Source organism: Triturus cristatus, chromosome 9, assembly GCF_964204655.1.
Source record: "Triturus cristatus chromosome 9, aTriCri1.1, whole genome shotgun sequence".
Taxonomy (NCBI): Eukaryota; Metazoa; Chordata; class Amphibia; order Caudata; family Salamandridae; genus Triturus; species Triturus cristatus.
Genome location: NC_140592.1, coordinates 731,608,557 through 731,635,830, shown reverse-complemented (window position 1 = coordinate 731,635,830; position 27,274 = coordinate 731,608,557). Strand labels below are relative to the sequence as shown.

The 27,274-nt window shown below is 44.2% G+C and overlaps 1 protein-coding gene and 1 long non-coding RNA gene across 6 annotated transcripts in view; one reads left to right on the top strand and one right to left on the bottom strand.

Annotated features, from left to right (window-relative positions):
* The window catches only part of TAF6L (TATA-box binding protein associated factor 6 like), a 140,675-nt gene that overhangs the window by 81,605 nt on the left and 31,796 nt on the right, over positions 1–27,274 (top strand). For all 5 annotated transcript variants that reach the window (XM_085625948.1, XM_085625949.1, XM_085625950.1 and 2 more), the window contains 3 exons: positions 11,896–12,046; positions 14,092–14,142; positions 23,211–23,305. In XM_085625948.1, the coding sequence (XP_085482074.1) occupies positions 11,896–12,046; positions 14,092–14,142; positions 23,211–23,305 (297 nt within the window). The remainder of the gene's footprint in view (positions 1–11,895; positions 12,047–14,091; positions 14,143–23,210; positions 23,306–27,274) is intronic.
* The window catches only part of LOC146798632 (uncharacterized), a 118,842-nt gene continuing 105,821 nt past the window's right edge, over positions 14,254–27,274 (bottom strand). The window contains exons 3-4 of the long non-coding RNA XR_014968735.1: positions 20,695–20,737; positions 14,254–14,359 (exon numbers count right to left, since the gene is read on the bottom strand). This is a non-coding gene — a long non-coding RNA (uncharacterized LOC146798632). The remainder of the gene's footprint in view (positions 14,360–20,694; positions 20,738–27,274) is intronic.

Below are 27,274 nucleotides of genomic sequence, written 5' to 3'. Positions count from 1 at the left end.
TTGGAAACACACCATCTCACCGTTTGAAAAAAGTGGTCCTGGTGAGATGCCTCTGGCTGCAAGACTGTACATCTCAGTGGGCAGCCTAGGTATTTCTAGTCTGGGGCCGTCCCTCTGTCCTCAGCCACTCCCAGTAAAGCTGCCCAGTCTACGTCTTGCTAGATTCTTGGAATTCTTTCTGATAGAGACCGCTAGCCGCAGATTCCTTACCATAGAATAATCCCCAGGCGTTTGACTGGATCTGGACATTTTTCGTGAGTAGTACCCCTGCGTGCCGGTAGGTGGTGTAGTTCGGCTCCACGTGACATTGTTGGCGTCGTCCGCGCTGGAAGTGACGTTCGCGGTGTCTATAGGTGCCACTCTGGTGCGCTGACGTCAGTTCATTTCTTTCTGAGCCAGCCAGGGCAAAACCGGTAAGAGCTACCCCTTGGTCACTGTTTGGCTAGTTTTTTTTTAATGTTTTGAGTCTTTTTTGAGGTTTACCTGTTGGTGTGGCAGGGATGTCATCGAAGAAGGCCGGCTTCAAGCCCTGCAGTGCCTGTCACCAACAAGTGTCGGTGACGGAACTACACCTTGTTTGCCTCTGGTGCCTTGAGCGGGACCATGACCCGAAGGCCTCCCCCAAATGACACGCCATGTGCCGAAGGCCTTGAGGGAGCAATCCCTCAAGCTAATGGCAGCTCGACGTGCAACACCACAACATTCCCGGTCCCGGTCGAGAAGGAGGTCCCAGGAGCGGTCGCGAAGCCTGAGGTCGTTGTCGCATTCGAAGTCATCAAGCAAATTTGGGTAGGTCCAAGTCCCACAAAAAGAAGAAGCGTGCTTCGACTTCGCCTTGTCCATCGGTCGACGAAATGAGGGAACGTTGCCTCTCAAGGCCTGGCTCCGCGGTTGAGCCAGTGTCTGGGTCGGCTCCGTGCCTCCCTGAGTTTTCAGGAGCTGGAGCGAACCCCACCCAATTGAGAGAATTGTATGAGGCCATGCACCTCCTCTTTATTTTCAAATCTGTTTATTGAATATACTGCATCAATACCTTATTAGAAAAGCATGGGCGAGACTTGCCCCAAATGAAGTTAGTTAAATCGCACCTCCTCTTTGAGCAGCCTGTTCCCTCCAGTGGTTTAGGAAGGGCCCCTACTGGATTCACACCTCTGGCTCCAGTCGGGCTCCAAGGATCCACAGATTGATCAGTGCCGCTTGTGCCACCTTGACCTTCCCCGAGGCAGACACTCCTGTTGGCCACCGACAGTGCCTTCCCAAATCTCCTCTCGACTTTGACACAGAGCCGGAGGGGCATCGTCTGACCCTGGCGCTGACTGGAGCCATGCCTTCCTGGCCGGAGTCTGAGCCCTATTCTTACGGGCTAGGACTTGGGGAGGATTGGGAGGGGTCGCTGGACCCTGGAGAATACCAGCCTTATAAAGAAAAACTGGACTGGGCTTAGGATCTGGGTACAGCCAGTGGACTGGATACTTTTCTGGGTACTAGCATGCTTTCTCCCCCCTACCATGGCTACGAAGTAGGGAGCTTCATTCGCGATGGTTGTGTGGAGGGCAGCTGAAGTCCTGAACCTTAGCTTGCCCTTGGTGTTAGGTGAGACTAATGTCTTGACGTAAGTGCTTCAGCCACGAGTGTCCCCTTTAGGACCCCTTCTCCCTTTCAGTGAGGCACTTACTGATGTCATGCCTGGGACTTGGTTCAAGCCCAGCACAGGGACTCCTGTGAACAGGATGATTGCCTTTTGCCACTGCCCAGCTCCAGGGGACCCAAATTTCCTCACCCAACACCCCACCCAAGAGAGCTTGCTGGTCCAAGCCTCCACATCCCACCTAAATTCTGGCGCATGTCCTACTGCACCCCCGGACAAACATTTCCTTCCGCTAGCCTGGCACTGTGGTCTGTGAACACTGCGTGCCTTTTGGGACGCTATTCACACACGCTGTAAGATATGGTTGCGCAAGTGCTGCCAACTGTCCTGGAGGAGGCCCAGGCTATGCTCTCCTAGGCTATTGCCATTGGGAAGGCTGCAGCAAAGTTCACCATGCGTTGTGTACTTGACACTACCAACTTATTAGGTAGAGCAGTTTCGTCGACCGTGGTCCTGTGGCGCCGTGCCTGGTTGAGGACGACGGCTTTACTGGGGATGTCCAAGCCTCACTCATTGACATGCTCTTTGATGACTCCTCATCGGGGACAGGCGGATTTTGCACTGAATTGCTTTAAAGATAGCAAGGCTATGGCCAGGTCCTTGGGCCTTTCTATGGCCCCTCATCACCCTCAATCTGCCTTTCATTACTTTCATGGCCACGGAAGGGGAGTGCAACTGCGTCTTTACCCGCCCAGCCACCGACGCAAGCTATCCAGCCTCTGTTTGCCTGCAGACGCAGTTCCTACAGCCCCCGTGGGTCGTCGGATGGCCAACTTTCAGGTCAGTCCACCAAGCACCCACTGCCGCAGCCTCCAAATCCTCCTAGTCTGTCCACTAATCATCATGAGCACTCAGTCGATGGCAGGATTCGCCATCACCTGCCCCGCTGGCAATCTATAACATCAGACAGGTGGGTTTTGCTGATTGTCCGAATGGGCTACTCCCTCCTCTTTGAGATTACCCCTCCCTCCCTGCCACCCACTTACGACAGGCTGATTGAGGACCGCTTATCTCTTCTCCGCCAGGAAGTGATGGCTCTTGTATCCAAAGGAGCCATAGAGAGAGTACCTGCTCCATAAGTAGGTTGTGGTTGCTATTCCCGCTACTTTCTGGTGCCCAAGAAGGACAGAGGCCTTTGTCCTATCTATGACCTACGCTCTCTCAATTTCTTCCTCAAGAAGGAGAAATTTAAGATACTCTCTCTAGCTCAGGTCCTGTCTGCCCCAGAGAATAGATTGTAGCGTTGGACTTGAGGTACGCCTATTTTCACATTTCCGCCCTGCCTGCAGGTCACGATGTGCCATGAGCATTTTGAGTTCACTGTGCTTCCTTTTGGCCTCACCAGTGCCCCTTGGGTGTTCACCAAGGTGATGGCGATGGTTTCAGCTCATCTGTGGAGATCAGGGGTGCCGATCTTCCCCCATCTCAACAACTGACTGTTGAAGACAGGCTTGCCCCACGCTGTCATCTCCCATCTCCAGAATACGGCAGACCTCCTGCATTTGCAGGGGTTCCCTACCAAATGCCGACGTCACACCTGAGTCCCTCTCAGAAGCTCTGTTTCATGTGCACTTTCCTCCAGAATGTTGAGTCCAGGATATTCGGGCTATGACTCTGAGGCTGCTGGGCTTCATGACCTCCTGTATCCTGCTTGTGGCACATGTCCCTTGGCATGTGCGGAGTCTGCAGTGGGACCTAAAGTTCCAGTGGGCACAGCATTAGACGAATGTCTCCGACATGGTCCAGATCTCGGAGGAAACCGCAAAGGACCTGCAGTGGTGGCTTAGAAATTGTGCTTGGGATGGGGCGGCCATCTGGGAGATGTGGAGATCAGAGGACTCTGGTCTCCGGTGGAATATTGACCCCTCATCAACATGTTCGAGCTCTGAGTGATCCGATTGGCATTGAAAGCCTTTCTGCACTCCATCCAGGAAAGGTCAGTGCAAGTGTTCATGGACAACATCACCGCCATGTGGTACTGCAACAACCAGGGCAGTGTAGGGTCGTGGACCCTTTGTCAAGAAGCTCTGCATCTCTAGACATGGCTGGAACAGCAGGGCATATCCCTGGGGGTTCAACATCTGGTGGGTTCTCTGATTGCCGGAATTGACGAACTCAGCCTAAGGTGCCTAGCCGATCACAAATGGCATCTCCAGCCAGAGGTGGTGCAAGGTCTCTTTCAGCAGTGGGTAGAACCTTGGTTAGATCTGTTCACCACCGCCGAGCTAGCGCAATGTCAACAGTCCTGCGCTCTGGAGTTTAAAAGTCTGCTTTCTCTCGGGATGCTTTTCATCTTGATTGGAGCTCAAGCCTCCTGTATGTCTTTATTCCCATACCAGCCTTGCCCAGAGTTCTAAAGAAGATTAGTAACTATTAGGCCCAAATCATCCTTGTGGATCCAAACTGGGCACAGAGATTCTGGTATCCCAGACTGTTGAGCATGGCCATCGATCGTCCGATCAGGCTGCCTCTTCAGGAGGAACTTCTGTCACAGTAGCAGTGGAGGGTTCTCCACCCAAACCGTTCGATGCTCCGCTTTATTGTGTGGAGATTGAGCGGCAACAGTTGATGCCTCAGACCTTACCCTCGAAGTCTGCAATGCTATCTTGGCAGCCAGGCATGCCTTTACCAGCACGGTTTACGCCTGCCATTAGGCTAAATTTGTGGCATGGTAATCAGAAAGTCACATTGATCTCCTTTCTGCCCCCCTTTCTCAGGAGATCTTGTTTGTTCTTTCCTTTGTCTAGCAGGGCTCTGCTCTGGGCACTGGTAAAGTATATTTATCTGCAATTTCTGCTTTTCTTCGGTTGCCTGACCAATCTTCCCTTTTCCAGTACCCTATTGTACATAGGTTTTTAAAAGGTTTGCAACATATGTTTCCTCCCACTCCCTTAGTTATGCCTCAGTGGGATCTCACTCTCGTCCTCACCTTCCTTGTGTGCTCACTTTGAGCCTTTGCACAATTGTCCACTCAGACCTCTTACCATCAAGGCACCCTTTCTTGTGGCAATAACATCTGCCCTGAGGGTCAGTGAGCTTCCGGCCTTGTCATCCAAGCGGCCTTATGTTACCATCTACCCAGACAAACTGGTGCTTCGTACGAGAGGTTCCTTTCTTCTGAAAGTGGTTACTCCATTTCACATAGGCCAAACCATCTCGCTGCCTACTTTTTACGCTCTCTACCCTTTAAGGAAGAGTAGTGACTTCACCGTTTGGACCCAAAAAGAGCGTTGTTGTTCTATGCTGACCACAGGGAAGAGTTCAGGGTGGACGACCAACTCTTCGTGGTGTATGTCGAAGCGAAGAAAGGACAGGGCATGCAGAAGCGGTCCATCTCCCGATAGATCGTGCTCTGCATCAAAATCTGCTACGCACTGGGCAAAAATCAACCACCTGAGGGTTTGCATGCTCATTCCCCAGAGCTAAAGCTGCTATCACTGCGTTAGATTGCGGAGTTCCGGTCCTGGATATCTGCTAGGCAGCAACGTAAGCCTCTTTGCACACATTCACTAAACATTACGGTCTGGACAGTCAAGTCCGTAGAGATGGGGATTTTGCCCATTCTGTCCTGCAGGACTTCCTCGTGTGAAATTGTTTCCTTAGAAATACCTCCGGGGGGATATTGCTTGAGTATCTATTCTAAGGTAAGGAATCTGAACAAGTTATCACCTTCAGTAACACCTTATCTGGTAGAGAGTTCATCTAGCCACAGAATCCTTGCTGACAAACCAATCCTCCATGCTCTGCAAACTGATTTCGAGGGACAGGGTATTTCCCTTTCAGGGCCCTTGTTTACCACCCTAGTGATCAGAGTACTTAGTGGTCTTTTCCGGTTCGGACGACACTACGTGGAGCCGAACAATGCTATCTACCAGCAGTGACAGCTGGTGCAGATAAGAGCGGTGAGGCGGGCTGTTAAATGAAATTTCATGAAAGCTTTGTCATTTCTCTGTAGAGCATGTGGTTCAGGAACCCCCAAACCCTCATGAACTACAAAACACGTTGATGAAACACCCCTGAAACTGTAAAACCACCAAACTTTGCGAAGCTAGACAGTTTCACAAAACTCACAGTGAATCCATTCTGCGTACAAAATTTCGCTGGGTGTTTCTTGTTTTACTGGATAGTTTTGCCCTCCTGTACATTGCTTAGCCTTGAATGAGGAAACTGTAGCTATCCCAGACTAATTGCGGGTTTAGTGTGGGTAATCGCCCTTGTGAACAGAAGTTACCTTTTGCTAATGAGAAGCATAGTAAAAATGTTAATCCCGGCCACTGCACTTAACTGCACTTAGAGATTGCAGAGTTCACACGAGATTAAACAATTTATTTATAAAAAGGGCAGTGAGGCACAGCATCTTCAAGCCATGTAGAGCACGGCCTCCTGACATGCTGTGTGACATTGGAAGTTGCAAGTTCAAAACCGGATAGTTCAGTAACTGTTTGAGAGAGTAAGTCCAAGTGAAAATCCCTCTGGCTGGTTGCAAGGACACACATGCAGCAATCCCAATCATGTCATCCCAGCAAAAGTGATAAATACACATGTCAGAGTGTGTTTTTTTTTTAACCTTGTGGCCAACACTCTCCTTCTGTTCAGACTCTGACCCTTCAGCTGTCTATCAGACATTAATCATTAGATTAGGACCACCTGTGTAAAGATGAACCCCACTAAAATAGACGTTTTGTTAGGCCCGCATTTGTATGACCAGCAGACATCCGACGGAAAGAACCAGGCACACCTAGCTTGTGGCATATGTAAAACATGTTGGTATAACTTTGACTCTCGATTAACCATAGCCAATCGGGTTTCTCATTTGTGTATAATACAAGTGGTAATTAGCAATAACAAGCATAATAATAGTGTGGTAAATACTGATTTTTCACCCAAAAAACTGAAGGGGATTATGAAATATCTGAACCATAGTCCTATGGTCCAAGTGTCAGACGTATTTGTATCTACTCAAATAGCATTGTATTTGGTTCTGTCTAATTAATTAGTGACAAAGTTACAGACACTCCAGCCCCCTAAAGCCTTATTACCTGACGGTCAGAGTGATCAGATAACTGCTGCCCACTGTGCCGTACACTGGTTGTTAGTCATGCACAGCTCTAGTCGAGTCACTCAGCATTTTACATAAGACCTTCTTTGCATGGACCCTGCATTGCTAGCAAGAATATTCCAGTGGTATGTGGCTTATGCTAGCCAGGACACTGTGAATGATTACAGTATTATGCTTTGCACAGACCTTGCAAACTTGAGGAATTTGCCATGTTCCTCTCAAAATCAAGGAACTAAATCTCATTGACATGAATACCCTCTTCAGTAGCGAGCTTCTGCATATCACTGAAGCTTGACGTTGAGCACTCTCCTCAAAATTGATGGCACACAGCAGGTTCCAAGGACCTTTATTGGGGCCAAAACTGGGTGGCATATATGTCTTCTAACTTCGAGGCTCCACTTTGACGTTGAGGGATCCGTGAAAAAGATAGAAAGACTCTAAGGGCATCAAAAAGAAAGTTGTGGTATGAACGGCACATGTAGGAGCTGTTCCCCTACCACGTTCCATGTGCTGTGCTGCCCTTCAGACTGACTGACTGATGGCATTCATAAAGAGTACATTCCCCAGCTGGATCCCTTGATTATGGTTTTAAATAGCCTGCTAACCAAACAACTAAAGGTAATAGCTAGTAAGAGAGGGTGCCTGTTTTGCATCAGTCGGCAGTGTGTTCCAAACCAAACTCCAATAACCAAGAAGGAGTGAGCAATCCTGTGTAATTAACGTAAGATTTTGGTTCTGTGATTAAGGCCTGACTTCTTCCAAAGAAGTCTTTGTTATGGGTACAGGGCTGAAGAGTTGAATCTAAATAGAGCAGTGATAGGGTTTAAGGCATTTAAAGGGCTGGCTACTGATCTTGAAGAGGATGCTAGTGAACAAACTCGACCAGTGTAAAGCTCTTCGGATTGCACACCATAATTCTTTTTGCTCAGGCCAAAAACTGATCTTACAGCTGCATTATGTACTCTCTGTAGGTGATCAGTTAGTGATACTGGAAGTTCAGATTCCATGTACAAGTAAAGTGAAAAGCTGCATTCCACATATGAAAATGTTTACAAAGAGAGTAAACAATAGTCAACAATATATCTCACCGACTTTCACTAAGCCATGTATTCAGGAGCAAGGGCTGCACAGGCAAAGCAAAAAATGGAGTGAAGCTAACACGTACCTCAGCCTTCTTTGTACTAACAAAGGGAGATGACCGCCCAATGTCTAGAGAGTCAATAAAATGTTTCAATGAGAATTTATGTAAAAATATATATATCTGCAAGATACCACCGTAGTGTGTTCTAGTACCCTTCTTCCAGAGCAGAAATATATAACTGTGGGGCTCACTCACTGTTCTCCATGCTGTGAATGTCCTCAGCCAGTCCTCAAGTGGTAGCACATATTTTACCTCTAGTTGAGGCTACATGCATTTGGATTCAATGTATTTAATTGTTTCCTACCTTAAGAAGTGAACATGGAAAAGAGTTGGGCAATACAACAGTTACATCAACTAGCTTGTTAGAAATTCTTGATAACCATGTCCCATAATGACTTTTGAATAACACTTACTGTTTTGATGACCTTTATTGTGCAGTTGTGTAGAGATCGGGAACAGATATGGTAGATGTGGGTTTTTGTTGGACTATCTTGAGGGAGTTAAACATGTAGGCAAACAATGTATGGATGTGTGTGATAAAAATCCAAGATGTATTTATGTTATGTTGTTGGGTTTTATAAATTGCATTGTTCACCTTAATAGGTTTCTTGGCACTGCAACAAAAAAACAACTGTTAAAATTCACAAATATCTGACAGTCCTCCACAGCATTATACTGTTGACATAGGACAAGGGGGAGAGAGTTCAGTTTCACTGTTGTTGCTCTTGAAAAAGCGCATTACGCCTAGAAATTTACGCTTGACATTGGGGACTCTCAAAAGAAGTTGGTCTGCACAGCTTAGATAGTGACTTGACTTGTGCAAGTGAAAAACATGTCAAGAATGGGGTATTCCTTAGCGTCAACTGTTTTATGATCCAGGCACAGCACAGGTCTTTAAAGACTATTACATTTCTTGAGCAGTAGCCAATGTGTAAAAGTAAGAGCGGGGATGGGGTGGGTTAGGGTTGGGTACACGCACACTCTCTCTTAATTTCAGAACTAAGATTTGCATGGCTGCATAATTTTTAATCCAAAGTCTGTAGATTAACCAGGCGCTCTGCTGCTATGAAGCAAATTACTAAACATCCTCTTTACTTAAAAGGCAAAATGCAGATAACTCCATAGGGTTAAGCAGGGTGGGGATGAGCAAGAGCTGATGTAACTCTTCATTCCTACTGTCCAGAGTACAGGAGATGGGACTTTTTTCCATCAAAGAATTCTGTAATAACATAACATTTCTTGTAGAAAATTAATAGGTCAGCAAGTCTAGCAGGATCCCTTATTTCCCTCAGGGAGGCGAAAATAGATGTGGTCGTGTTAAGGGCAGAAGAATTTTTAGGGATAAATAAGCTGTTACCGTGCTCTCAGCACACTCATATGCACGATTAAGCCTAAGCCAAGGGCCCTCAAGATTCTGCAAGGATGTTTTAGATCCACAAGATCAGGAGAAAAGCAACTACTGCTTGTGAAGTCTTGTGACTAGAAGTGCAATGTGGTGTAAAGCTAGACCAGAGTACCAGCTGATGATCAGATAATATAGTTGCTGTGGCTACAAAATGTGCAAAGCTTCTGCTGTAATGTTTTTTTCAATATTAGTAGCTCTCAAGAAAAGCTTATCTTGTTATCGCCACCTTTTCACCCTAATAATAATGTCAGAAAGGGTGACAGAGTTAGTCCAACCATGGAACAGGAATGAAAGAAAATGATATTCAGTCCATGTCATTTAGTATGCAAAGCAACACCATGGAAACATTTAATCCAACCAAACATTTTTTTGACCAGGGCCAAATTCTCAAAATGAAGATTTGAATGAACTAAGATAGGCAAATAATTTAAATAAGGACTCTTCTATGAGCGGGAGCATCTGCGACTTCCACCCCCCAATTGAGTGGTCTAGAGACCAATAGCAAATTCAGCTCCATAAGGAAGAGATAAAACATCTATGCCTATAACGTGTTTTATTGAGTATATTATTTAAAATATATTCTTTTGAAAACATTTCTTAATATATTCAGTTTCTCTTGGCTGATCGAACTCAGTATGATATAACCCACTGTCTGCATGCATTTTGTGGTTAACTCAACACAGTTCTGTATAAGTTCTGTAGTATCCCTTTATGGTTTACCAAATATGGCATTTGTGACCACTTTGGTATAATAGAGATTGAATAGGTTCTTTGAGTGCCATTTTTATATTCATTTCAGTGTTTACTCAACATTCTGGAAGCTGTCCATCCAATGAAGCACAATCCTCGGTTCTGAAGACATCCCATACGCTGAATCTGTCCTCGTACTCTGTTTTAGAGTCTGTAGAAAAGCATGTAACATTCTGGAGACGATTGAGACCTAAGCAGTTTATAGTTTGTTATAGCTGTAGAACATTTAAAATGTCAGACTCGAGACAAAAATTGACATCACCAATTAGACAAGGATTAAGCACAGTGAGCAAAAGAAGATGTGGAGTAGGGAATGCACAAGTAAGCAAGCTGTGACCCAACTGCTCGATTTGATTTGATGCTCACATTTCTGAAAACCTTTTTACCTCTTTTTGGACCATTTGGTCACCCTCAATTGTCTCTCGGGCCATATGTTGTATCCTGATGATGACTTGTCTACTCCTGTTTGAGATGAAACGTCATCCAGTTTCCTGCTTGTGAACTAGATTTTGAGTTTATTTGAACACTGTATAGTTGAAATACCTGACTGCAAAGTTGCCTACTTTAGCCCATTTGTCATATAGCTATTGTTCTTTGTCACATATGTTTGACACAGTAATTTAGTTGTGTGGACTGATTATCATATTGAAGAATAGATTTTTTAAATAAAATATGGTAATGTAAATTATTAAATTATGTGTTTGAATGAACTCTGCTTAGAACCATTATCTGCTGATCAGGATTTGGAAGCAGCATCTCAAGGGGCATGAGGTTGTGTAGTCCCCTTCAGATGAAGAAGCCAAACCAGACAGGCCACTGAGGTACTAAAGCAATGTCATTAATAATGGGGAACCCAATTTACCCTGGACGGCTTGGGCAGGTAATATTAGCGGGTAGGTGTGTCTACAAGGGGTTTACTAAGCTGAAAATGTATAATCAGTTCGTATGTTAAATATTAACAAACTTTTTCAATTTGCTTGTAAATGAATATTTTTCAAAGACAATTACAGTTATTCACACATGAATCAATCTTTTACAGAGAAAAGTCTTAGAGACATGTTTGAGACACGGGTGTATGTGTTCAAAAGAGGTTTATATTGATACAAAATGTTTTATATATAAAGGGTACAAAATCATTATACAATCACAATGAAACCAGAAGTTACAGCTGTATACAAATGAATGTTCTTCCTAGTTGCAATTGTGAACACCTATTCTTAAACTGTTAAAAAATAATTGAGAGAAAATGGTGCAGTTTGTCGACGTTTCGGTCTATTCAGGCTTTTGTCCGTTAGACCATCTTCAGGACTGTTAATAAAAAATGGTTGACCCTTCAAGGTAAATGTAAGAGGACTATGGTGTCCAGATAAGTTTGGACCTTAGAAATGTGTCAACCTTAGATGTCGTACACAATGAGTATTTTTGACAGGCCGACAGGAATATCTCCAGGCCAAACAGAATTCAAGTTCTTATGCACAGAAGCACAAAGGCGTATAAAAGCGCGTCACTTCATGCGTGCATGCCGAGTGAAATATGGTCCTTCATCAATATCTTTTGTGCCCAAGTGACCACGGAAAGACACAAACTTTAAAGCGCCATCCGATTTAGACAGTGTCCGATATTGATGGAGAGACAAACCAAAGCCGTCTAAATACTGAACAATACTGTATTTAGTCCAGATGTAAGGCTTGCTCAAAGAGTTGGTGTCCGGGGGAAAAAAAGAGGTACTAAAGCAGCAGCAGGCAATGCAAGCTGAGGGAAGTGAAGCGGATAGAGTGACAGAGCAGGAGAGAGCAACAGAGAGATATAGATATTAGGATGACCGCATATGATTAGAGGGTGTATTTAAGGGTTTACAGTCCTTTGCTCATGCAGGATCCCTCTTCCCACAGGCAGTGTGTGGCTATGGCTCCCAGGATGTTCTTCCCTTCCGTACGATCAAGGATGGAGAGCTTTTCTTTGTCGAGGACCGAGAAGTGAACCTTGTGGAGCTGGCACTGGCCACAAACATCCCCAAGGGCTGTGCAGAGACTGCTGTGCGAGGTGAGTGAACGTAGTCCTTGAGGACGAGGCAAGTGAACCCAACCTTGCAGTATGATTTGCACGTTCATATTCATAAGAAAGCTATGCAAGGCTAGTTCTCCGAATACACACTGCTGGTTTTATTAAAAAGGACTTGGGGATGTGTCCATAACATTTATGTGCAAAGTGTATATACTTTACTGTGACACCGCCATGCAAAAATGTATCCTACCTTTCTGACTACTGTGCTAGGTGCGTCTTCTAACTCTCACTGCTTTGCAACAAGGAGACTGGCATTCAACGAACGTGTTCTGAACATTTCAGCACAAAGCAAGAGTCTCTTACATTAAATTTGACTTTTAAGGTCTTTGGCCGACTCGCAGTCCCTTCTTGTGAGTGTATCTTACACTAAGACTGTTCAATCGGAGACTTCCTTGCATAAATGTGTTAAAGCATTTCATTCCTTTCTCTTTCCACACCTGAGGTAATATCAATCCTTCTGGCTATTGTATGTGCTACAGCATGTTGATGTCAGTTGTATAGACCTTTTTTGAGAGGTGTTTTTTCCAGAGGATTTGGATAGAGTGATCCTGCGGTCTGCAAGAGGTAATGTCTTGCTGTATGTTAGTTGCTTCTATTATAAATAAACACTTTCCTGGCTTTTCTAAGGAAATGCACAGTAGAAACCTCTCCTTCCCTTTTTAAATGAAATATTTTAAGAGAAATGGACAAGAATTATTTTTTTACTTAATTTTGGCAAACCCTCAAAGGTTAATTAATGGTAAATATCTATGCATGTTTTGGACTGTTGAAATCTTTATCCAAGTTTTTAAAATGTTTACCGGAGTGTACCAGGAAACTGATTGTAAAGGCCCTGGTAACCTCCTGATTGGATTACTCTAATTCCTCGCCTTAGGTACTTCTACCAAATCTCTCGACAAACTTCAGACAGTTCAAAATGCAGCCTCTTGTCTTGTTTTAGGGATCCCAAAAAGACACTCCATTTGACAACGTCTCAAACAGCTGTATTGGCTTCCTGTGGCAAATCACCTTAAAATCTCTGCTGATCACATTCAGAGCTAGAAGGGTCCGCTTTTTTTTCAGCAGCGATTCAGTTCATACATGCTAGGAAGAGATTTGCATTCCAGCAATAAACTGCTCTTGGCTTTACCTGGCGTAAAGCGAGCTTGAACAGGGAGTAGTGCCTTCTCTTATCTGGCTGCTAAGCTCTGGAACAGCTTAGGAAATTAGACTTGAAATCATGGTTTAAAAAAGACCTGAAGACTTTTCAGTTTAATCGAGGTAGATCTACTGGTCAATTTTCTAGTTCTGAGTTAAAGTTGCTTGAGATAATTTCTGAACCTAACTATAATGCCCTGTAACCTTTGTTTTTGTGAATTTCTAAGGTCTTTTAAATTCTTTTATCCAACTATAATGTCCCTGTACGCTTTGTTTTGTCAAGTGAGTTTTGTCCCATTCCCCCTTACTCCCACCCTCCTCCGTATGCAACCAATGTCGCAGATTCACGGATCCTGGGAGGGGAGGGGTGAGGAGGTTCAAAGTATTCCTACCCTGCCCCCTTGCCTTTTTTTGGGGGGGGACTCGGACGATTATTTGATGAGACAGCACATTGCACTGGGTGTTGCTCATAACACATGTCTACAAACACTGAGACTATACTGTCAGTGTGTATCATCCAAGGTGAGTGTCTTACAACACTGAGATTGTGCTCAAAGAACATTTAGGAGAAAGATGGGTCACAGACCCTGACTAGTTGACAGTTGGGGGGCACCTTTCCTAGTTTAATCAGAGGGGCCATAGGTGCCAAATCTGTTGGGGCTAAGAATATCAAGTGTCAGGGCTATCTAAACATTGGTGAGGTCTTTCCCTTTTCTTTGAAGACATGGCAGATGTTGGCTAGGTATTTCCCAGTATTTAAAGTCCTTTACTAAGACCTGAAGTTTCACACTGACCTGGGATGTAAAAGTATTGGGCATTTACCCTTTTCCATTGATTTGGATAAAAGTGAAGGACTCAATTTAATGTTCTCCTCTTTTCCTTTGCAGTGCATGTCTCCTACCTGGATGGAAAAGGAAATCAGGAGGCCCAAGGAACTGGTAAGAACCTCACTCTTGCATCATGCTGTTCTGATTGGTCTTAAATTAAGCATTGCTTCTGCTGTCACTGGAATGCTAGAGTATCATCAAATGCCAAACGATGTGATACCATTGCGTTTTCATAACTTTTTATTTTAAAATTGCAGCATTGATAGATAACACTTTACAGTGGTTGTATATGTGGCATTCCTCAAAACTTGATTCTGCAGATTTCACCCTAGAATTAAAATAAAAGCAACAAAGAAAAAAACAGGTTAACATCCTTTGTGTGTAGTTTTTAATCGTCTCTCATACACACCTGCACTATAAACAACTATTGCTACACTAGCAATATAGTAATTAGATAGTTGGCATAGCAAATGTTAGTCTTTTTTAAAGTTCAGCCATTTACCCTTCAGTTATTATTTATTTCCTGTTTGTCAATCTTATCATCTGTCTTGAACACTCTCATCCTAATTTCTTCCACCTGGGCATTTTTTCTCGAAGTTTTATATAGCGCGAACTTGACCCGTATCAGAGTGCTTTACATGAGCACCAGTTGCGTTACATGAGGACACATTCATTTTTGTTAGGCATTCCAGCAGGTCCCCCCTCAAGCCTGCCTCTTCTGGCCTTGTGTGGGCTATCCAATGAATTGATGTATGCCTTTTGGGCAGCAAAAACCCCAATATTGCAAATGTATAGTGGATTCTCTGGTGTTTTGGCCTACGTAAATATTATATTCAATAAGAAGTGATCTACCGATCTATCAGTATTTGTGCCTCTGACTAACTTTATTTTCATTGTAGTTTGCCTTCAGTAGTTCGTTCGAGTTCCACAGGCCAAAGTCATATAGGTGAATGAGGCATCCGGTGTCTTACATACGGGGCTTGGGGTGGACTTCTAGGATAAATCCTATGTACATTCTGTGTAGGTAGGTTCCTGGTCATATAGGTTCTGGGCAAAAAAGTTAAAATAAGTTTGTGTGACGCTTGTATTACTAGAAATCTCTTGCACCACCGCACATCCTCTGTCTCAAATGCTATCTATTAATATAATCTGCGAATTGCCCTCCCATAATTGTCATGCTTTAATTTGGGCTTTCTTCCTATGTGTCTTTAGAGCCATATAGAGTTGTGAAACCAGCCCACAACAACCTTCCATTGTCAGTCTTGCTTCGGTGTTTGTGCGTGGCAGGAATGTTGGGAATGTCTGCCCATATTTCTCTGATTGTCCGGAACAGTCTTACATAGTGAAGGAACAGCCACACATGTATTCCAAATGCCTCCTGAGCCTCCCCAAAGGAGATTAACACATCTCCGGGTGCAATTTCCCTAGGGTATACACTCCCCTTCAATCCGTTATGCTATGGACATATCTTCACTAATATGTTTATATTGTTTTAGCCACCAAATGTGAAAAAAGAGGGTGTCCCAACAATTTCTTGACTGCTGCCTCCCATGTTGTAGATGACAGCCATACTATTTGGATATATCTTTTGGGCACATTTCCACCCTTCATGAGGAGCACCAGTAGTGATTCCACACCCAATAGCCTGCTGAGTAGCCTTTTTCACCAATTATCTATGTCCTTGCACTATTTAACTGCATCATACAGCTGTACCACAATGTAATATAAATCAAGATCAGTTAGACCAACTCCACTGCGTGCTCTGTCCATTTTCATCACCTTCAGACCTACTCTGCTCCTCTTCCCAGCCCAGACTAGTTTTATCAATATGCTATCCATTCTTTAAATGTAGCTCTTGAAATTTGGCATATTGTGTTTTACAGCACATACACACAAAGGAGTAGAAGTACCGTTTTTGCAGTCAAAATCCGACCCATTGTAGGTGGGATAATAGTGTTCTAGAACTGTAAGCTCTCTTTAGGCCCTGCATTACCATCCACATATTATATTTATATTGCTTATCAGTTGAATGCATGATTTATATAAACAGGTATCGGAAACAGTCAGTATGCCAGCAGATTCCCATCAGTGCGAGCTCCTTGAGGTTAATTATTTCTACGCTCTCCGGCGGGAACAGAACAGTCTTTTCTTTATTAATACAGAGGCCTGATGCTCTGCTGTACCCCTCTAATTCATGCCACAAGATGTAGGCCGATCTCCCTGGTCAATTAAGACATACCAGGGTCTCGTCTGCATACAGAGATACCACATGTATTTTGTCCCCCACTGGTATTTTCCAGTCCTTCAAGACATCTCTAAGTCTAATAGCGAGGACAGAGGGCAACTCTGTCTAGTACCTGTTTCTAGTCAACAGGAACTGTATGTAGTAGTCTGAACCACCTCAGGAAATGTGGGTCAAATCCCATCCGCTCAATAACCGCAATCATAGACCTTCAGTCTAACAGACCGAATGCTTTCTCTATATCCAGTGCAGTCAGCACGTCGTCACCTTCTTGTTGGCATGTGGCATGCAATATGTGATTTAATCTTTTGATGTTAGATGTAGAGTATTGCATCATGGTATAAAACCACACAGGTCTTCATGTACCATTGTACCTACAACTTGCAGAAGTTTGGTAGCTAGAGGTATGGCTAATATCTTTGCGTCAGTATTCTTTATTAAAAGAGGTCGATGTGTACCGGGAAGTATAAGGGTCTTGTCCAGGTTTGATACCATGACAGTGTCTGCCTCGCACATCATAGATCATACCCAGCGGTTTACTTCCTCTCTGCAAACCTCCAAGAACTTCTCTAAGGTGAGTCCAGCAGAGAGCTGGTAGAATTCCGGAGGTATACCGTGTGTCCCAGACACCTTGCATCTAAGCATATTCTTAACAATCTCCACTAGCTCTTCTGCCATAAGGTCAAGCTCTAATTCAGCCTTTTTGTTCTACCATGAGTCTTGGTAATTAAATCCCAATCAACATGTCACCCAGCAAACTCTCCAAGTATAGCTAGGGTGATTTATATAGTGTGTCTAGATGTTAAAATAGTACTCTGTCAGTACACTCTCAATACTCTTCTGGGTCCCCATTAGGCTTATGTCATGATTAGGGAAGATGGTTGCTGTCTTTTTAACAGCCATCCCAAGAGTGTACCCAATTTTTGTCCCCTTCTCTGTGTAGTTCCTGTGTGTATTCCTGTAATGTAAAGTTGTCCAGGGTATCCCAGACTTTTTCTAACTCCCACCTTGCTTATAGCAACTCAGTTTCTACCAAGACCTCCTACTCCATTAATTTCTGAAGTTGAGACACTCCGTTCTCTTTCTGGATCAGGCCACACTTGAGTTGTGTTTTTTAATACCATGTATTTTGCTTATACATTCTCCCTCAATCTCACTTTGAGATGCTCCCATTTGTTAGCCTTGTTAGAGGACGGTGACCAGTTTTCATACAAATCCACGTTCTCTATCTGATAGATATCTGAGTGAAAGCCAGCATCCTTCAAGGCCTCATGGCTCAGTCTCCACTTTGCCATAGGGCCCCTTAACTGGCAGTCGATTTATTTAATCCAGATGGACGAATGGTCAAATGGATATCTATTTAATTGTTGGGCTGTTTGGACCTTGATGACCAGAGAATGTGATATCAAGTCTTGATCTAGTCTGCCATGTATTTTATGGCTAAGCGACTGACAGGAGAATTCCCTGTGAGTGTGGTGAAGCTTTCTCCATACATCCACGCAATCTGTTTTTGTCATAACTTCGGACTGCACCCACGTTATGGCTGACTTAGTGATTTTATTAGGTGTGTGCCTATCCATGCTGCTGTCCTTCATAAAGTTAAAGTCCCCTGCCCATATGATACTGGTGTCTAAATAGGGTATTAACTCTTCCAGTAACATCCAGAAGTAAATATTATCTGTGTTAGGTGATTAGACATTAACAATACTCACCTCCAGTCTGTCTAAGAGTTTGGTAGACCAAAGGTTACCTCTACACCTGCCTTTGAGTGTCGGAGCGGGAGTGTGGTTCCTGGCGCTCTCCAAATTGACCTCTCCCTTGCATAGTTAAGAGTATGTGGATGAGTATAACTGCCCCCTCCATTTTACGTTAACTTATTCTCCTCATTATCAGCCAAATGGGTTTCCTGTATGAAAGCAATGTTCACTGACTATAGTAGGAGATGTGTGTGGACCCTGACAATTTACAAAATCATTAAGGCCTCTAACATTCCATGAGGCTAACCAAATATTAAGCCCCATTGAGTTTGTTCTCCCTTTATGGTTGTGAGTTATTTTCTGACTGCGGTCTGCATTATGGTAGTATATGTCTACAGAGTATGGGCTAGCCAACTGCGGTCTTTTATACTGGATGGTGCATGTGCAAGGATGCCCAAATAGGGTTTCTACTTACCTAACGTACTAACTGCTGTAGCAAAATTTTAACTCAACCCCCACCTCCTGCATAAACACTCTGCAAACCCCAAAGTAGGTGTCTCCCCATTTGTAACTTTTAGATTGATGATTAACTTTCACCTATTCCTATATCCTATCTCCTATAAATCTTTTTCTGATTTAAAACTAAACCATATGCTGAGAAAAATCTCCCCCACAAGTTCAGCCTGCTCTAGTCTCTTTCACTGCCAATTCAAGACCTTCCATTAAAATAGCCTTTTTCTAATCCTATCATGCTATCCTGTTGTACGATTGTTCTGCCACTGGACTGTGTGGGTCCCATCACTCTGTGGATTCTTTTAGTAGTTCTTTGAGTGGATTGCTCATTCTGTATTGTGTCTCTCTTCTATGAGCCAGTGTTGTGCCATTTCTTTCTTCCAGTTCAAGCCACCCCTATACATCTTCTGGGCATTTAAGGAACCATCTATTAACTACTAGAGAAAGGGTTGCAAAACTAAGTGGTATTGCCCTTTGAGTTCATGGCAATCTGGTATGAAGTTGTATTTGAGGTTGAGGGACCAGAACAACCATGTATGGGTTCATTAACAAGAGGGCAGGAGCTCCAGATAGGCTCCATGTGGAGGGGGTAGAAACATCCAGTATAGGCCTATTTGAAGGGAGGGAATAGGGCACCATTTTCTATAACTCTGAGTTCGCAAATGCATGCTGAAGTATCATAGAGGATCAGATTACAGAAGTCTATGTTGTACCATTAAAGTGTATGGAGATGGTAAGTGGAAGAAAAATATGGCTAAATCCCTTGTGAGATTTTTAGTGGGTCCTGGACAAAAAGGCTTTACCTCATGTGAACAGGTGATAGTGACATAGAGATGGACATTGGACTCTGCCAAAAGATACCTTACAACCAAGTCTCTAGTGTGGAGCTAAAACATCTCTGAAAAGGAAGGGTGCTTCAAGGAGGCTAGTGCCCAATGCAAGGTTGTTTGGTCACTGTACTGACTTTCCCTGGGATGCAGTGGTGGAGCTGAGTCGTGTCCAGCGGCAGTATTCTAAGTAAAGCCAGGTAGTTTTCTATTGAGCTATTTCAACTGACTCCAAGCTCTCATTGGTGGGTTTGAGTATAGTAACAAAAGTTCAAAGTACACTGAAGAGAAAGGCAACCCTTGGAAGGCTTCTCAGCCCTGATCTGTTGTCAGAACCCACCTCGGTCCCTTAGATGGTGTTCAGAGTCTCAAAGTTATTGAGATGGGATTTCTTCTTTTAATTCATAATGTTCAGCCTTGCAAAATGCTACATGTGAAAAATTCTTCAGAAGCCGTTGCTTTATGACCGGTAGCCATACCACAATACTGGGTCAGCATTATTGTCAATGAGCCAGGTCAGGTGCCTGTGTACCCAGCAGTAAGAGGAGGAGTGGGAGACCCAATAGACCCTTGGAGGCTTGGGTAATTAGTGTATCATCGGGAAACGTGCCTACAAGGAATTATTTTCTTTACTTATTCTCCTGTTTTTAAGCAATAATCGGTAAGAAACTCTATGCAGTAGCTTACATCAAGTTATTTCAAAAGCTGAAATTACTTATTTCAACATGAACAGACCTGCCAACAGGCACTGTCTAAAAAGCTCCTCTATTGACTGATTTCCTTGGTCAATTCTTTAGGCCTGCAGTCTCATTCTGTTGCTACCAGCTAACATGCCCTCCCACATGCAACCTTCAGCCATGATGGCACAGCAGAAAAGAGGAGCTCAGGTCTCCAACATGGAAGAGGGTTCCAATATTTCGGGGCACATCTGGAAGTGTCTCACTTTGCCCTGATAATACTTATTTCAGCAGGCCATCTATCCAACATCTCTGTAAGAGGCTGCTTATCTGTATCGCCAGACACCAATGCACACTTTGAGGGACTAGCTGAATTATAGACATTTATATAAAATTCTCAGAATGTATAAAACATCCAAACCGAATCCTAGATCTTATATTGATGACTCACTATGTAAGCCTTTACATTTTAATCAGGCATGTGACTGTAACCAATTTTGCTATTGTAAGCAGTTTTCTCAGCGCTGCAACAAGTCTAGGGTTAAAGTAAACAAACAGCAGTCATTTTCCAGTGGCTGGGAAAATCATCAAAGCATGTAAACAGTATTGCTATTAATAACATTTTTATATTGTGCTTCAAACCACACTTACTCTGTTTCTGAGCACTGTAATTAAGTTTGTAATACTCAATTTAATGGTTCTCTTACCTTGGAAGGTGGAATTGGCTCTACTGGCATTTGAACTTGTCACCTGCAAATACATCAAACATTAAAGGGTGAACATTAACGAATTGCTGGCTAGTGTGTAACTTTTACAACTGGCTTGGAAAAAAATAATTGCCAGGGTAACCTGTCCCGACAAAATAGTAAGTTGCAGCTGGAACGGGAGTGATTCAATTCTAACCAAATGAACTGTCACTAGAGTAGACAAGACCTTGACTTCAAGATGCAGAGGCCCAGCATCACCACAAATTACAGTAGAGATGGCCTTCAAAAGCAGAGCTTACTGTACTGGGGTAAGCCTCTCCGAAGCACCAGTGAGCGTTCAAGCACAGACAGCCATGTCTCGGAAATCCAACTCCTCTTGATTTCCAGATTGCCCCCTTCAGCAAGTCATAACTCATTGCCACAAAGTAGTGTCTTACGATTGAATTTAATCAATAAGTCTGCAAATGTTGAGTGTGGAAAAATAAGGCTGTTGAAGACTCGAATGGTATTGGATGAGAAATGAATGGTTTATTGTGTTGGCATGCTCTTGGCCAGTGCCTAATTTGTATTTGAAAAAGTGCAGTTGCCCAGATATTTCCTTACAAACCTATTGCCGGCACTCCTGAATGCCACAATTGCCAAATCAAATGCTGGCTAGTCTTCATTGAAGACCATGCTTCTTTCTTCCTCTACCCTACATTCCCGACTCTTAATCTCATTGTTGTGGGTTCTTTTACATCCCTTTCTCTCTGATGTATTTCTCTTTCACTTTCCTGCCTTACGCTCTCTCTTTCTCTGGTACAAAGTCTGATGATGAGAAGTAAGTCCAGGTCCACAGAAATGAGTGCTTGTGCTCACCATCTGAAATCACCAGCACACATTAAGATCTAGGCCCAAGATACTGGTACCTTTGGGCAGATAGAAGGCCAGTTTCTAGTAGTCTACAACAAGAACTCTGGGGAACTCTCCCACATTGTCTGTCTCCTTAACTCGCGCACACACAGCTGTGCTACCTTTGCCATGTTCCTTGTTGAGTCGTGCTGTGCTTTGTACACCACTATCTGGGCTCCCCATGCTACATATCCTCCTAACTAAGGTCTCGGATTCCTGCAAACCCAATATGTTGGTGCTATGGACTTCCCCTAAGGCACCTCCACTTCCTCATGTAGTGTGTGAGAAATCTACTCTCTGTTCACTCAATCAGGATTTATAAAGCGCGTCTAATCACCCGATAGGGTATCCAGGTGTTTGCAGGTGCGGATGCTTATTCTAACAGCCAGGTCTTGAGGGCCATTCAGAATTCCAGAAGTGAGGTGATGGTCCGTATGTGCGTGGGGAGACTGTTCTATGTCTTTAATGCGATGTGGGAGAAGGAGTGTCCTCCACTTCTCCTTCGGTAGATTTAGGGAGTATGGGCAAGTGAAAGGGAGGCAGAGGGTAGTCTTCTTGACGGTTAGTGAAAGTTCAGGCAGGGTGGTTAATGTATGAGGGTCAGTGGTTGTGTTCTGTCACAAGCCTGTGTTTATTTTATGTATTTCTTTTTTTTTTTTTATAAAGCACCACTCAACCATTCTATATCTCCTTTTTTCTTTTTTTAAACACCACTCAACCGAGTAGGTGTCCGCGCATTGTACCACAGGAAAAAAGGCATAGTCTGGTTAACTCCTTACATTAAACCGACAAATAACCAAGAGTCAAGTCAAAAAGAGAATGATAGTAGTTCAAATCCAGTGTCAGTACGATGCATAGGAAAGAGTAGTAAATAAAAAGAACACAGCAGGCTAAATGTTGCATGAGATTGGTGGTGGGGGGAGGGATCAGCAGGTTTAGGAGATTGGGCATAAGTAAGAACTTCAAGACAGATGGTTTTAATGCAAATAAGTGACCAAACTTGAGCAGGAGAATCCTCGAGTAGAAAGGAGCCAAGGATTTCTTGAAGCATTGTGGTAGTAATAAAGTGAGATATGAGGACATGGTGAGATGAAAGGGTGGGAGGTTGGTACCATGGAATTCAAGTGTATGATATAAAGGGGTGTAAAGGAAGTCAGAGATGGAATAATAAGATGGGGACAATGAATAGAGAACTTGTAGTGAAAGACCTTGAATTGAGAAGGTGGAACAGTCAAGGGTAAGAGAAAAGGCAGAAGTAGGGTAGGATGTGAAGATAGGCCGATATGAAGATGGGTAGGATAGGTCTGGGAAGTCAGGGCATGATGAGGAGTACTACTAAAGGTAGGAAGAGAGTAAGCAGGAGGCCAGCTAATGAGATTAACTCAGATTTTAAACAGGTGCGCTATAAACCTTACCCCCACCAGACGTGCCACCTCCTTGTGTGCTCTATGCCCCTACCTCCATATGTGTTGTCTTTGCCAGTGCTCCCCCACTGGCTGTGACCTGTGCTTTTCCTTCCATATCCGCACCCCATTCTTTGACTCCCTTGGCAGTAATACTTTTATGTTATAAGTCTGTTGAGGTTGCATTGTTTGCTCATGTGTGTGCTTTTTGCTTCTTTTCAGTTCCTAGTGCTGTCTCAGTACTGTCCGATGACCTGTTAAAATATTACCAACAAGTCACCCGTGCTGTGCTAGGAGATGACCCCCAGCTTATGAAGGTCAGTTCATGACCATGTGCAGCTTTTCCAGACTAAAATGTAGTTCGTGTTGCTAATGGTTTTGTTTACAAGTACTCATTTTGGTTTCCAAATGTTGTTCTCGTGCTGTCGAAATCGTGCTGCTTAATGGAGCACCGACAGTGTTATGTCTGCTTACCACTGGTACAAAATATTCAGAATTATGTTGGGGCAAATACACTAGATTCCATTAAAATAGAGAACTATATGTTTGAGGCATGTGAGCTGTAGATCACATGCTTTGCATACTCCTGCCATCTAGTGTTGGGTCCGTATGTTTGCAAGTTGTTTTTGTTCGAAGAAGTCCTTCTAGTCACGAGGTGGGTGGCTCCTCTTTTCGGTGATAGTGCACATGGGCATCGACTCCATTGTTAGATGTTTTTTTTCTGCCATCAATTTCAGACGGGTATTGCTGCGCTCCTCTTCGGACTCGATCCTCGGGTTCCCCCTCGGTGCGTACTCTCTCTACCTCGAAAGTATTGTTTTCAAACGCGCGTTCTCTTTCTGGGGTTTGATTCAAATTTCAAGAAACTTCGACATTTTGACCAGAAGATCTGTGGGCGGCCTTCCGGCCCATCCGTGCCCATACGGCACCTCGTCGATGGAACGGACTCCATTTAAATTCTGTCCCATTTGCCTCGCGAAATATCCGCCTACGGACTCTCATCCAGTGTGTAATTTGTGCTCGTCTCCCAAGCACAAAGAGCAAGACTGCGACAAGTGCCGATCCTCCATGTCAAAGAAAACTCTACGTGATCGTCAGGCTCAACGTCGAAAGATGCAGCTGTTGGATGTTATACTGGACCTCTTCGGCGAAGAATCTGAACAAGAAGAGGTATCAGCGGCAGAGGAGGAGATGGCTTGAGCTGCGTCTGACTCCAGACTTACAGATCGACCTCTAGGAAGATGTGCCGCAGGGACATGGGGACGTGCGTACCGAAGACACATTCTCTAACCCCCATCCTCCCCCACTCCCACCGTCCCTAGGAAATATAAGGCTTCGCCATCACCTCTGCCTCAAGGCCAAGGTCGGCACCGAGAAGAGGTTTCCAACGCTCCACCTCATGGCTCGGCTCCAAAACTATCTGAAAAGCCTTCCGGCTCGGGACAATGTCGGCCAAAGCCCACTTCCGAGTCGAAATCTTCCAGCTCAAAATCTAAGATGGGTTCCGAACCGAAACCGTTCGAACCGAAACCTTCGCCACCAAACATCTAGAAACATTTCTCGGAGTCGAAACCCTCGGCACTGAAAGGACATTCCGGCTCGACTCCGAAAGCTGTGGTGCCGAAAAGCAAAGACTTGCCTACAACACAACCGGATCCAAACATAGACACTGTACCTCCTAAACTGGATCCAAAACAGAAAAAGGTGTATATTCACCTGACACAGGGCATATCCATGCTAAAACACCATCTAAGGAGGCCCATGCAAGATTCCTCTGTATGGAAAGGACTAGTGCCTATGCTTTTTTTCTTCGCTCCCATCTCCTCCTCCCTCTCCACCACAGCTTGATCCATTACAGATTACACCGAGTCAGTCTCCTCTACCTCATTTTCACACAGGTGACACTGACAATGAAGATGCACAATTACCAGATTCTTGGACGGACTACACAACTGATCCTCCACAGGACACAGACCCAGATCTTTATCCTGCCAGGCCAGCTCCACCTGATGACCATCTGTCTTACCAACAGCTTATTGCTAGAGCTACATAATACCGTGGGGTGGAGCTACATAAAGAGTCTTTAGAGGAAGATTTTCTCTTTGACACTCTAGGATCCCATAAGTCCAGTCAGACACTGCCTAAGCTCAAGGGCATGTTAAGGTACACAGACGATATTTTTAAAGATCTTGTCATTGCCAGAATCCTTACTCCTAGAGAAGATACAAAATATAAATGTTCCCCCCCACAGATCCTATTTTTATTAAGGGTCAGTTACCACTTGATACTTTAGTGGTATCAAATGCTAGAAAGAGGGCTAACTCTCAAGCCCCTCCCCCAGATAAAGAATCGAAGCTTATTGATGCTTTGGGTAAACGGGTGGCTGCGCAAGCAGCTAACCAATAGCGTATCGCTAATACGCAGGGCTTATTAGCAAGATACGATAGAGCCCACTGGGACGAAATGGAACAATTACTTCAGTTTCTCCCAGAAAAACATAAGGCAAAGACTTAGAAATTAGTTTGCCTTCCTGGACTAAATCCTAATGCCTCTACCAGATGCGCTCTAGATGCAGCTGACACCGCAGCAAGGAAAGTAAATACTAGCATCTTACTACGACGACACACATGGTTGTGGATATCCGGGTTCAAATCTGAAGTTCAACAATCCATCATGGCTATACCCTTTGATAAAAAACATATTTTTGGCCCTGAAGTCGATCTAGCGCTCGAAAAAATAAAAAAGGACACTGACGTAGCAAAATCGATGGGGGCGCTTCAATCTCCCTCAAATAGAGATTCCTTTCGGCGCTCTTTTTATAGCGGAGGGTCCAAGTCCACCGGCACTGACCAGCACACTTCAGACTACAAAGGCAATTCCCAATCCTCTTTTACAAGAGGATTTTTCAGGGGAGGTTATAGGGGAAACAGTCCCAGGGGTGGAGGTAAAAACAACACACCTCGCACTTCCCCCTTCCTCAAGCAAACCGTGAGTTCCCAACACTTCCCTCCGACTATTCCACACCTGTCGGAAGAAGACTTCAACACTTTCTCCCCATTTGGAAATCAATAACAACAGACAAATGGGTGCTTGCAATTATCCAACATGGTTATTGCCTGGAGCTTATCAACAATCGTCCAAACATTCCTCCCCGATTTCACAAAATAGCACCAGACCACCAGCACTTGCTTCAACAAGAAGTGCAATCTTTATTACTCAAAGGGGCTATAGAACCAGTCCCACCTCAGTACCAAGGGTCAGGGGTTTATTCCCTTTACTTTCTCATCCCCAATAAGGACGGCTCCTTGAGACCTATTCTAGATCTCAGAGAGTTAAACAAATACATATTGTCAGAACACTTTCACATGGTAACTCTTCAACAAGTACTTCCTCAGGTTTGTGATAGCAGGCAAACATTACCAGTTCAAGGTACTTCCATTTGCCGTCACCACAGCCCCCAGAGTGTTCACCAAATGTCTTGCAGTAGTAGCTGCTCATCTCAGAAGACAATGTATACATGTCTTCCCTTACCTGTACGACTGGCTTATCAAAGCGTGCACTTACCAGAACTGTATACTACACACTCAGACAACAGTGCACCTACTTCACCAGTTAGGTTTTACAATAAATGCACAAAAGTCTCACCTGTGTCCGGCACAAGTGCAATCTTATCTGGGAGGTTCCCTCAACACTCTCAAAGCTCTAGCCACTCCCAATGTAGTCAGAATTCACAATATTCAGGCCACACTATTACAATTCCAACCCAACCAATCATTACCAGCCAGAGTCTTCATGCAACTGCTGGTAATGATGGCATCCTGCATTGCAATCGTACCTCGTGCAAGGCTTCACATGCGTCCTCTGCAAGAATGTCTAGGGCGTCAGTGGAATCCGTCACTGGGTCTATCAACTGATCTAGTTTTGATAGACAGCCACACTCATCGCTCTCTGCATTGGTGGAACCCTCAAAACTTAGCAAAAAGGTGGCCTTTCATAGACCCGATTCCACAGACTATACTGACAGCAGACGGATCGTTAACAGGCTGGGGTGCCCATCTTCAACAGTACAGGGACTGTGGTCGGACAGTCGCAAACGTCTCCACATCAACTACCTGGAACTTCTAGCAGTGTTCCTAGCACTCAAAGCTTTTCTCACCCAACTTGTAAGCAAGACTGTCTTAGTTCGCACAGACAACATGACAGCAATGTACTACCTACAGAAACAGGGAGGGACTCACTGTCTCCAACTGTCGGTCGCGCCTTGCACAAAGCATTGGAAATTGGGC